The 13,305-nt window shown below is 35.6% G+C and overlaps 2 protein-coding genes across 3 annotated transcripts; one reads left to right on the top strand and one right to left on the bottom strand.

Annotated features, from left to right (window-relative positions):
* The first annotated feature begins 2,030 nt into the window (after window positions 1-2,030).
* On the top strand, window positions 2,031-5,061 carry LOC105261901 (uncharacterized). Of its 2 annotated transcripts, none has more exons than XM_020037284.2 (4): window positions 2,031-2,229; window positions 4,173-4,338; window positions 4,395-4,709; window positions 4,764-5,061. In XM_020037284.2, exons 2-4 carry the CDS (start codon window positions 4,270-4,272, stop codon window positions 4,914-4,916), a joined length of 537 nt encoding a protein of 178 aa, XP_019892843.2. In that variant the 5' UTR covers window positions 2,031-2,229; window positions 4,173-4,269; the 3' UTR covers window positions 4,917-5,061. The 2 variants fall into 2 exon arrangements, with proteins under 2 accessions (XP_019892843.2, XP_011293156.2); XM_011294854.3 differs by lacking the exon at window positions 2,031-2,229 and adding an exon at window positions 2,686-2,819.
* Window positions 4,984-12,086, bottom strand: LOC131801169 (bifunctional purine biosynthesis protein ATIC-like). Its single transcript, XM_059119358.1, has 5 exons — window positions 11,936-12,086; window positions 8,543-8,635; window positions 7,405-8,477; window positions 5,258-5,818; window positions 4,984-5,192 (listed from the first exon to the last, which is right to left on the bottom strand). The coding sequence occupies exons 2-5, from the start codon at window positions 8,559-8,561 to the stop codon at window positions 5,073-5,075; spliced, it is 1,773 nt and encodes a 590-aa protein (XP_058975341.1). The 5' UTR covers window positions 8,562-8,635; window positions 11,936-12,086; the 3' UTR covers window positions 4,984-5,072.
* Between the last annotated feature and the right edge of the window lie 1,219 nt (window positions 12,087-13,305).

Below are 13,305 nucleotides of genomic sequence, written 5' to 3'. Positions count from 1 at the left end.
AATTAAGTTAATTAAGCTATGGAATGTCTGCTATTAACAGAATGAATTTGGGATGGATATGGGAGGTATACCACAATGTGGACACATACATATTAACAATGTTGAACAAATTCCAGACAATTCCGTTGAAAAATATGCCGGTAGGTATATATGAAAAGGTTGGCTGATATAGCCCATCTTGAAATGTGATCTAAGTGCAGACTCAAATCGCATACGTAGCAAATTTCAGCACCCTATATCAATACCTTAGGAAGATAGCGTGATTACAACAGACGGTCGGACGGCAAAGCTAAAGGTGGTTAGGAACCCGTAACAACCTTCAAATAATAAATTGCAGATATTTCCGTTTAAAAATTTGACGAAAGTCATCGAAATGCTTAAAACGAGGTGACCATTATATGGAGGCTATACGAAGACGTGGACAGGCATACGCATTTTTTGCAATAGATTGTAGAACTCATTAAGATCTACCAATCCGAAATTTGAAAGGATTCCGGTGAATAATGTTTCTGAAATCATCAAAATACCGAATATCGGGAGGTACCGTTATACGGGGGCTATACAAAGACGTGGACCTGCATACAAAATGTTTTTCATATTCACGGGAGGTATTGTTATATGGGGGCTATACAAAAACGTGGACCGATATGACCCATTTACGAACTTAACCTGCCTACTGATAAACTATGCATGTATTTAAAATGTTAGCCTTCTATCTCAATTCGTTCGAAAGATAGCGTAATTACATCAGATAGACAGACATCGCTAGATCGTCTTAGAATTTTACGCTGATCAAGAATATATATATACTTTGTAGGGTCTATTATGAATACTTCGAGGAGTTACAAACGGAATGATAAAGCTAATATACCCTCCATAGAATTGTTGCGGGTATAAAAATTACTTTCTATTTTGGAAACTCTTTATATAAAAGCTATATCCATCAATCTGAACTGATCTCGATAATATTTCGCAGGCATATTTCTGAGCTGCATGTGATATCTGGTACAAAATATTATTGTATTGGAGTTCATATTACGAATGGAAGGGGCTTAAACGTCAACTCGGATGAAGCATATATATAGGAGCTCTAGCAATACCGATGAACCGATTTTTACCAAATTTCAAGCACTTGTTTCTAGGCTGAATTAGGTCGAATGTGCCGCAATAATCCTATTTTGACGAATATTACACAAATAACATAGTTGAAATCTGATGAAGATATATATTTGAGAAAGATGTAAATGTTTATAAGTGCGGTTGTAAGATTTAGAAGATATTCCAAAAAATTAGTTTTATTTAATTCTTTGGTTCCTCTTCTATTGAGCTTACGATCTCGTCCCTTGGGTAAAAAATGTTTTTGGCATAGAAATTATTTTTAACATAACTTCTGGGGAGAATATCCCAGACAAAAAACAAGGTAACTGATGAGGATTGGTGGCTCTTTCCGAAACCTAGGTATTCCCTGCCTTACCCCCTGGTAAGCATTACCATCGTTATCCACTAATAAACAAACGTTGTTTTTATAAAAACAACAATAAAGGGATTAAGCCTGACCATTTTGCAAAAACAAAATACTATAGTATCCCGAACAAACAAGCCGACTCTTTTCTAATTGAGCTTTATTTAAATTGGACAGACTCGCAGCAGGTTCAATAGGGGTTGTCCTTTGGCAAATTAAATACTTTGCGAAAACTTTATCTCATTCGAACAATAAATGGGTCTATTGTCTATTTTGTTTTCTTCTCCATATTCTATACCACAGTGTAGCGGAGGACATAAATATCATGCATGGTTCTTATGGGCCCTCAATTGATCTTCTATTAATAGAAGACTTTCTATAGAATTAGAATACTTAGAATTCTACACTCCCTTTCGGACATAGCTTATGCATTCCATAAAACCCTTAAACTACAATGTATTCAGTCCTATCTTTTATTTTTTCCATAATATATATGACACATATTCGTAGTCCTAAATTGTTTCATTAATTTTTCGAATCATTTTCAAATTTGTTTCCATTTCCACAATATTTTACCTAGTCATTGCTTAAATATGCTTTTAATATTGTATTAAATTCAAATTAAGTTATTTGTCATTAAAAATAGATTATGACATCTGATTGTCAGCGGCAGGAGATATCTGGGTTGAAGAAGTTTAGTTCAAATTCACACCAACAACGGTCAATCAAACACATAACACAGCTTCGCTCAGCTACTAAAGTTAAATGTAAGTAAATATGAAAACATGTGTACAAATTTATCACAAAAATCCTGTAATGAAAGAGATAAAAGTTCGGGAAAAACTATCGCTTAAGCTATGTGGGCCTATACATGGATCAACATTTTCGTATTTCTTTTGTTATTGTAACAAATACCAAACAAGCAAATGACGTTTTTGAAAAACAAGCAATGAGTACAGTTGCTAAAATGTTACAGAGTAGACCTCCTGGTCTGGCACAACAATTGCAAAATTCTGAAAAATTGGTGTGGTCCCTAATTCATAATTTTTTTTCGAACTGAAATTTTAACAGTCAACATTTTCGGCTGATATACAGGGTGAGATTAAAAAAAAAACTGCAACAAAGTCAAATGTCATAATTTTTACATTTTTTTTAATTTTATTGAATGAAAGCAAAAAATGTCGGAAATAGCATAAAATTTTAGAATAAGTTTAGATTTTTTTCGAAATAATGTACAGGTCCCATTTATAGTCCGAATAAGATGCAATTTTCTGCAAATTATTTAATTGGCCAAAGGACAACCCCTCGTGAAACTAGTGCGAGTCGGTCCAATTTAGATATAGCTCCCATATACAGGGTAAGTTGAAAAAACTAGAACCAACTTCAAACTGCTGTTATTTCTAAGCCACTCGTCCGACAGCTGATAAAATTATTCCAGAGACAGCTCATTATATTGTTTATAAGCGTGCAAAAGCATTTTGGTTAGAATTTTCCAGAAAAAAAGTTATTCGTGCTGGAATTCAAGCGTGATAGTGTGCTTTTTTTATATTTGGATGGAAAACCACAAGTGGCTTTCGTTGGAGCACTCCAGCATTTAAATGTGAATGAATCTCGTTTCATCGCTCGTTACCGTGATACTGGTAGCGTAGTCCGATGTCAAGGAAGTGGACGGAGGAAAACAGCAACATTTGCAGAAATGGTTGGAAAAGTAAAGAAGCGACTTAATCGAAAAATGGACGAAAAATGGCTCGTGAGCTGAACATATCGCAATATTCCATTCGGCAAATATTGAAAAATGAGCTCGGGGTTACGCCATAGAAATTCCAAAAAGTGCAAGAACTTACACCGCAGCAGAAAGAAAATAGACTCAGTAGAACTCAAGAGTTGTTTCGCTTGGCCGAAAGTGGTGAACTGCCGAATTTGGGTTTCTCCGATGAGAAAACATTCGTTGTCCAGCAGTTTGTAAACAAACAAAACGATCGTGTTTACTTGCCAAAGAGGTCAGCTGAAAATGTGCACCTTCGGTTGGCCACGAGAACTTAAGCGCCAGCCATGGTGATGGAGTGGGCCGCCATAACAGCCGATGGTCACTCGCCGCTCGTATTAATCGACCGTGGCATCAGAATAAATGCCGAATATTATCGCAAAAATATTTTGGAGGGTAGGCACGCAAACATTTTGGCCGCTGACCTTGGACATTCCAACAGGACTCGCAACATCGCACTCAACACGCGCCACCCTAGAATGGTTACAAAATGAGGTTCCTCGCTTCATTTCTAGGGCAAAATGGCCACCAAAATATCCGAATACCAATCCGTTGGACCATTGTGTTTGGATTATTTTGGAAAGCAAGGTTGGCACCAAAAAATAACACCTCAAGCAAGCGCTTTGCCGGGAATGGGCCAAAATACCGCAGAGCAACATTCGGACAGCGTGTGACTGTTTCATTGGCCGTTTGAAGGCCATAATTCGTGCCAAAGGTGGTCAACTCCTACATTTTTGCTTTCATTTAATAAAATTTAAAAAAAATGTAAAAATTATGGCGTTTGACTTTGTTGCAGTTTTTTTATCTCACCTTGTATATACACCGCATTAGATATGTGTCTCCTTGTATTAGAGAATTATGTATTTCAGTCAAACTACAAATCCATTTTCTTAATTTGTCTAATTTGTAAATAATTGTGTTATATAAATCGAATACATTTTACAGCAAACCATTACAAATCGAAACGATTACAAAGCAACGAATAACGAAATCAACGAATATTCTGCAACAGTTACCAACAACCAATGATCAAAGTGAGACAATGAGCGGTAAAGATATATTTCTGTTAACCATGATGATCTTCGCTACATCTATATTAGTGGAGTCCAAGGTATGACACCAAATAAATATTAAAAGTACAACCAACTAAAAAGGAAATAATTTCAGCGAGACTATATCCTAGAACTAGACTACATTACACCAGCCGTCACGGACATACCATTCATAAAACGTCTGAACTTTTCCCTAACAAATAAAAAGGCTGCCAATATGGATTTAATGATGAAGCGTAATATAACCAAATGGCCGGTTAAATTATCCGTGTATATGCTAACAAAAAGCAAGAAACGTATTTCACTGCAGCACACCACTTTCGATGTGTGTGAATCATTTCGAGATAAACGTTGGAATAAATTTATTGGTGTGTTCCTAAATGAGCTGCTTGACAAGTCTAATCTACCGCGTAAATGTCCTTTTGTTGAGGTAGACAAATCAATTGTTGTCACATTTTATGTAATTAACTAAATTTCCTTCTAGAATGTCCTCTATACGGCGCGTAATTACACAATCGATGAGGAGTGTTATCCGCCCATTTTGCCAGATGGTTCCTGGGAATTTACCTTAAATCTAAATAATGCTGATCCAAAGACAGGAATTGTGACAATTTCGGGTCGTGTAAAGAATAAATAAAATAATGCTTTATGGCCTTGTCGTTTAACATTCTGAGGCTACGACCTTAAAAAGTACATTATTCCGGTTATAATATAAATCATATATATTTGTGTCTTTTATGAAAAACAATTAGCTTATAAACTAAAATAAAAGATGAAATGCACTTTTGTTATATTAATGGTGGAACAAACGCAAATTAGTGTGGGCCATAATAATACCATGTTCATCACAGGCGGCAATAACGCCCGCATCATTGGTGGAACCTGCGGGACTGGCAATATAAGAGACGCCACTCTGTAAAATAAAAACAAAAATTAATAAAAAAAATATAAATTATAACATAACATGTCTTAACCCACCAAACGAGCCCGATCAATATTGTCACGAAAGGGGAAGAAGGCATCCGAACCCAAGGCCACACCATTCAATTGCTTGAGCCAATCGAGTTTTTCCTCTTGGGTCAATTGCTGCGGCACCTCTTCATACATGGCCTCGAACTGGGCGAATGGCATATCTTTGCCCACAGTACCGTTAACATAATTATCAATGGCATTTGAGATTTCAGCACGCTTAACGCCAGCCTTGAATTTCATACCGGCAACACGAGGATGTTGTCTCAGCCACCAGTTATCAGCCTTCTCACCAGCCAAACGGGTGCAATGGATACGTGATTGTTGCCCAGCACCAATGCCAATAACTTGGCCATCACGAGCATAACACACCGAATTCGATTGGGTAAACTTGAGAGCAATTGTGGCCACAATTAAATCACGTACAGCGGATTCGGGTAATTGTTTTTGTTTGGTAACAACATTCGAGAAAAGCGAGGGATCAATGACGGCATCATTGCGTTTTTGCTCCAGTGTCAAACCGAAAATGGTTTTACGTTCCAAAGCCGAGGGTTCGTAGTTGGGATCCATCTGAAAGTAAAAAAAGAAAATATGATCAGTTGCATTTGTGCTTCGAAAATAATTTCAGCTGTCATTTCTCATTATATTTTCTTAAGAATATGTCAGTATATCCTCGATACCCTTGCAACGTTTTTGATGACGCTAGAAGTACTTGTTACCCAGTCACATATAAACTGACACTTCTTTTATAAATAAACTCGCCTTTTATATAAGATTTGTAGAATCTTCACAGATTCCCTCTCCACAATCAGATTAAAACTTTGCCAAGATGTGATCATCCCATGATGTTGTCAAACAACAAATAAAGGCACCTTTAGACAGCAAAAAAAATTGTCAGGAAGTTGACTTTAATGACCAATTTCTTGCCACGGTTGACCTCGTCGCTTCCACTGTTATCAGTTCCCACATAGATTCAAAAACAAAATCACAATAAAAATATTCCCACCTCAACCCAATCCTTAACTATGGGATGGCCTGCCAACACCCAACTTTGACACAAGTAACGAGGCGTGATCTATGCAGAGTAGACAGTTGTTAGCCCTCAATATTAAAAGGGGATCTCTGCGTCTAAACGAAAAAACATTTTTAATGATATCTGGTACATCCCATCACTAGAACGAATATAACATTCGTCAGTCCAATAAGCATCCAATGTCGGTCTAAGCCAGTAGGGCTAGACTTTCGAGACCGAAGTAAATCGAATTCTAATGAACTATCGATGGTCGGTGCATTTCTTTAGACATTCTCTCGGGAACATATCTTTTTCATAAAAACAACCACTTCTATTCCTTGACAAGTCTGTTACGATACCATCTCTTCAAATATTGACGATAAAATCAAGTATTTGAAGTAATGATCCCAGCAACAGATCACTCTCACTGCGTTACTCCCAAGAAACTACAGACCTAAAATTCCTAATGGGATCCAGTTATACCGGCTGCACCCTCCTCTAATGGTCCACAGTTTAAGGCCGACAGTTCTTAATCATTGAAATGCAGATTCAGTACCAGACTTATGTTTTGGTTCTCTCAAGTAACCCTTGTCCAAAAATTCCACTGTGAGGCTATGATAGAGAACAGTCTTTAGTTAGTTGAGTAGTCAGATTTAAGGCCTGAGGTTGTGTGATTGGAAAGTCAAATGCTGTAGATTTCTGAAACAAATTGAATTCCCATGACTCGCTGCACAAAATAATCTTGGCTTTCGCTTTAGACAAAAACATTGTCGTTCTTATTAACTTATAAAATAACTTTAGCAATTACTTGGTTATCCACAGATATTATCAGAAATACAAAAGTTTGGAAGTCGGTTGTCCTCTTGACCGGAACATACGAAAATGCGGTCATGCTAAATTATTTAAAATTAGGTTAGGCTTTAAAAGACACACAGAGCCTTATGGGCATCAATTATACTAGAAATTTGCATTATTTTGAGCTAAATGATGTAATCATTTGATAAAGACATAATAGAGAAAAGTATTACTATCCAATTACGTCAATAGCCTGGCATGACTACAGTTAGCAGCTTAAAATAAATTTAATTTAAAATACTATACGCGATATATCGTAACATTCAACTGAAAAAAAAACAATCCTTACCTCCAAAATGCAGTAGGCACCATTCTTTTTCTTCTTAAGAATTTCCAATGCAGCCGGCTCATAACCTGGAGCAATAATACCATCGGACACCTCACGTGATATAATTTTTGCCGTTACAACATCACAGACATCGGACAATGCAACAAAATCACCAAATGATGACATGCGATCTGCACCTCTTGCCCGAGCATAAGCTGTGGCCAAGGGGGTCAACGAATCATATAAATCATCAACCATACACAATTTTGCTTGTTCCCTGGTTAAGGGATTGCCCACAGCAGCACCAGCTGGCGAGACATGTTTGAAACTTGTCGCTGCCGGCAAACCCAAAGCCTTTTTCAATTCTCTAACCAATTGCCAACCGTTCAAGGCATCACAGAGATTAATAAAACCAGGGGATGCATTCACCACACGCAATGGCAATTTCTCCAATTGAGTAAATATTTGGGCGGGTTTTTGATGGGGATTCATGCCATATCTCAAATTCAATTGAGCCACGCCACTTGAGTATTGTTTACGGAAATAATCGGAAATGGCATCATCATAAGTGGCTGTGTGCGTAAAGGCTTTGAGGGCCAACAATTTGCGGGTCTCCAAAGTGGTATCACCATTCTGTTGGATTTCTTGCAAAACCTTGGCATAATCAGAGGCTTCACAAATCACAGTGACACGATCATGATTTTTGGCTGCAGCCCTGAGCAAAGTCACACCACCGATATCAATGTTTTCCACAGCATCAGCCACGGTGACATCTGGCTTTGAGACAGTATTGACAAAAGGATACAGATTGCAGACCACCAAATTGATGTAATCGAAATTTTGTTTTTGCATATCGGCCAGATCGGATGGGGTGAGACGGGCCAAAATTCCACCATGCACAGCAGGGTGTAATGTTTTGACGCGACCACCCAACATTTCAGGAGCCCCGGTAATGTCGGAAACATCCTTAACGGCTAGACCGGCATTACGCAAAGCTGTAGCAGTGCCGCCACTGGCAACCAATTGAAAGCCCAAGGCAGAAAGGCTTTTGCCGAGGTCAACAAGACCGGTTTTGTCGGAAACACTAAGAAGGGCTGCAAAGATAAATATAATTATAATATATGACAAATGTTCAAACTTGAAATAAGCCATCACTTACCAAAACGTTTGCTGGCCATTTTATTACTTTACTGTTTGCGGATGTATGCTAAGGCGTAGCTGTGCTCTGGGTGTTGTGACGTACAAAAGTGAACTGAAATGTGAAAGAATTGCAAAAACCTCATTAAGTCTTCAATATTTCAAAATAGCATTTGCATCAGTCTTTTAATCTCAAATATTGAGTGACCTTAGCCCAACTGATAAACCGTGTTGTTTTTTGTCTACCGTATAGGGTATTAACATTTTGCAAATTTGTTTACATCGTTGACCTCCCAACTGCCCCCAGCGAACACTTATCAGTCGCAGTTTTTGAATCTTTTCCACCAACTTAATATGTTTGTGTAAGGGTGCCCATAGTAAATTGCAGTGTTACTATGTCCTTTTTTACGTCAAATTAAGAGTAAAAACAACAAATAATCAGATAGATTATGTTTAACACTAATCGTAGTTGCCTAGTATGATTATCAAGCACTAGATCGAAAGATCTGTCAATATAAAAAGTCTTCCATTTAGTATGATGAATTATGAAAATATATAGAAAAAGTATTCTTATCCAAATTCTATAGAAGATCTTGGAAAATCGCCAATCGTCGCTAAAACCCGACAAGTTCCTGACAAACTCATGTAGAAGAGTTTCTTTCTTTAAAAGCTGTATTATCTGTAGGGTTTCTTTCTAATAGGGAAAATGCCTAATAATATAATAATAATAATTTAAATTATATTTTGAGAATTTCTACTGACAGAAAATCTTCGGACTGTGAAGCCAATATTACGGAGAACAAACAAATCACTTTTTTTACTAACTCAGAAGAAATTATTTCTGTACAACAGATTATAAAATGATTGCAAGCGACAAACGGAAAACATCGAGTTGGATTTTCAAACTAACCAAGAACAAGTTTTGTGAAACGGAGATGAGCTTTTTATACCCCCCATCATATTATCGACTAAGTTTGTTTTCCGTTTGACGGAAAGACAGACGGACGGACATCGCTAAATCGACATTCCATTTTATGCTGATCAGGAATGTATATTTGGGTACTGAAAATGGAATATATTGGTCCACCTATTTGTTAAAGGCCAATACTACTATACCGGCAAATTTTTTTGGTTTTAATCACAATGTTAACCCGACTTTGTTGTATTTTAGCTGTTTGTGTTCCCAGCATGAAGGAAACATCCTAGCATGGATCATCCATATAAGTCCAAGCTTCGGTTTAGTCCCCATTAAACTGTACCTCCAGATATTCGGTATTTCGATTTGTGCCACACTTTTTGCCGGAATTTGTTTCAAATTTGGAGTTCGCAATGGATACTATCTCCTATGACAGAAAATTTCCAGTACATATCTACGCCTTCGAATAGTCTCCATATTAGGATACCTTGTAATATTCGGTATTTAAATGTTGTTGCCTACATTTTTCAACAGAATCGCCTCAAATTTAGTATTTGAAATTTCTAATGGTTTCCGCTTTCGCTGTCAAATAATTGGCTATAGAGCTTAAAAGTTTTCGCAATTTCTTGAATTACTTCAAATTCGAATTGAGTTCACTATGGGTACTACTTCCCATGACAGATCGACATCTTCATATAGCACCCTTTTGACGGTATCTCTCAATATTTAGGTTTTTAGCGTCATAATGCAACCAAATTATCTCAAAATCGGTGTTTGGGGTTCCTAATAAACACCACCTTCTCTGGGAGATAATTGGTTTCAGAGGTCCATGTATTCGCACAGGCCCACATTACTGTAACGCCAGATATGCGGAATTTTAAATATTATAGCGGAATTTTACATAGTGTGGAGGGTAATTAAAATTGTCGTTCCATTTGTAACTCACCGAAGTAATCACTTTGGACCCAACAAAGTTTATTTATTCATGATCAGCATAAAATTCGAATCTCATTTTAGGTCTATACTTAGATCAAGTTCGAAGTTGTTTCAAATTTGGCATTTGAAGTTCGTAATGAATACTACAGCCTATGAAAGAAAATTGTATGTGCAGGTCCACGTCCCCCTATAGCCCCCATATAAAGGTACCTCCCTATATTTGGTATTTTGATAATTTTAGCGACATTATTCATCGGAATTGTTTCAAATTTGGTATTTGAAGTTCGTAATGGATACTGCAGCTTCAGGCAGAATATTGTCTGTGCAGATCTACATTTTGGTCTAGCCCCCATATTGACGATTTTAGCTACATTATTTACGGTTTTTTTTTTTTAAATTTCGCATTTGAATATTGTAATGGCTTATGACAAAAGTTGCCTACGCAGGTCCACGTCGTCGTTTAGGCCCTAATATGACGGCTACATTTGGTATTTTTAAGATTTTAACAGAATTTTTAACGGTTTTTTTATTATTATTATTATTTTTTTGAAATTGCCAAATTCGTTCCAAATGGTGAAGGATATTCAAAGTTCAGCCCAGCCGAACTTACCGCTATTTTACTTGTTTTTTATTTTAACTATTATTATTATTTTTTTTTTTTCTTTTGAAAAACTTTTCTACCTTTTATGCGAAAAGCTGAATCGATACACCCAATTTTCAATCCCTTTAAAATTGTAGTCATAATGTCAAAGTTAGACCGAGGGACATGTTCAAATCTTCTTAGCATTTTACATTGATCAACAATATAAAGTATATATGGAGTCTTAAATGATTATTTCAATAAGTTACCCATAGAATCTTCTGCAAAATATTTATCGCGTTACAAAAATCAAAGAATTCAACTTTTGTCGAATCAATTTTTCAGTGTTCTTATAATATTCCGATCAGGATTTTTTTTCAAAAGAGATCTTCCATACCCGGACTGTAAGCGGAGTAATTAGTTATCTATTTAGATAGATGCTTGACAGTACAACAAGTGGGGGGTATGGTAACATACATTAACCCATGTAAATTGATCCCTTAAAAACCTACATATAGCAACCACAAAAGATCAATTCAAGACTTGTTATATTAATTCCAGACAGTGTTGGTGTTAGTCGCAGACCTATACTGAAATTCAAAAATCATTTCGGCTCTCTTGTGTTATGTGTGTTATGTAGCACATGTGCGTAAGTAAATTAATTGATCAAAAAACCTGTTGATATACTTGAGACGTCCGATGTTAAGTATGTATGTACATATGTACTCTATTCTATTTTAAGAACAAAAAAATAATAATCTCCAGACAGTAACACACACACATGCACAAACTAAGAAAAAAACATTAAACTCGATTGTCTGGAACCCACGTGCATGGATACGAGAGCTTGACGTAATGGATCCCCCTAAATGTACAACATAACTGCCTTATAAAAAAGAGGTTTTAAAAACAAAATTAATAAATAAAAGTATTAGGCTTGTTTACCGAAACCGAACACTGATATGCTTGTTATCTTTACTTACCAACCGGCTTTTTTTTGCTAAATTTTGTTTTGGATCCAACAGAAACTACAAACTTTCCGCCACAACAAAACACAAACACACCCGAGTCACCGACAATTTGAAATAAAATAAAATCAAAAATGAATTTAACATTTATGTTAACAGAGAAATTGAAATGTTAACATAAAATTAACATAACCTGAAAACAATTTAACATTTGCATTAACAGAATAATAGAACTAGGTTCGCATGGACTTATAGAGTTAGCAGAGTTGTATATAAACGTTTTCGATCTTCTGTTTCGTTAAACAACATAAATTTAATTTGATTTTTTTAAATAAAAATGCGTAAGTTAAATATTGTGTGGATTTTGAGGCTATAAAGTCGTTATTTGGATATAATGGGTGAAAATTGTCGGTAGTAAACATTTAAAAATAAGTGAAACAGGAAAACCTAGTATCATTCTTGAAATTTTATGGTTTGAATTTGAACTGTATATTAGCCATCTTCGAATTTTTTTGAAACCATGGTACAATGAAGATTAATGAAGGTCTACCTGTTTGGCTTGTAATGTCAGAATTACTATCAAAACAGTTAAAACCCCAATTAACTTGTTGCATTGATTTTGAATAAATAATTGATAACAGCGAAAAATGAATAAAAGGCCATAATTTCTTTTCAAAATCATGTTCTATATATCTCTGAAGGTGTATTCCACTACAAAAACTGTAGATTATGTAGATGCATACGTTGCAATAAGCATTTTGAAATAATCCGAATTTGAATATTTTCTGAGCAATTTTTTTGTTATTGAATAGAATAAACACACACAAACAAAAAAAGTTGACATATTAAGCCAAGAAAATGGAAAATTAAAATCAATGGCTCAATAAGAAAGGTTGCTCAACTTCAAAGAAACTAGAAAAATGCAATTCTGTGCTGGAATCTTATAGTGTAAAATAGACTCTTAAATAAGCAACAGTTGGGTTTATTTATTTTTAAATTATTTTTTACAAAATTCTTATATTGAAAAAAAAAACAGGGAAACAAGAATGGAATTTCGGGAGATGGAATCTAAAATAGTAGAACAATAAAGTTTTATCAAAAAATTGTACAATTTGTTACCCATTCACGTCGAAAATGTACACATATTTTGCAACCAAGTTTAAAATAATTTCAAATCATTGTATTTTTTTTTTTTTTCAAAACAATACACACACATACACAAAATGTGTATATGTTTTGACAGAATAAGGGCACAAAAAGAAAAAAATATTTTAGGGGGTAGTTTTTTTCTACCTTCTGTAATTGTGCCATGCTTGAAACGTTTGTTTGTAGAATTAAAGGATCTACAAATTTTGTAATTTTTAGAATAGTCTTCTCTTTTCCAG

The sequence above is a fragment of the Musca domestica genome, unplaced genomic scaffold, assembly GCF_030504385.1.
Source record: "Musca domestica strain aabys unplaced genomic scaffold, Musca_domestica.polishedcontigs.V.1.1 143, whole genome shotgun sequence".
Classification (NCBI taxonomy): Eukaryota; Metazoa; Arthropoda; class Insecta; order Diptera; family Muscidae; genus Musca; species Musca domestica.
This window is presented reverse-complemented; position numbering and strand designations above follow the sequence as displayed.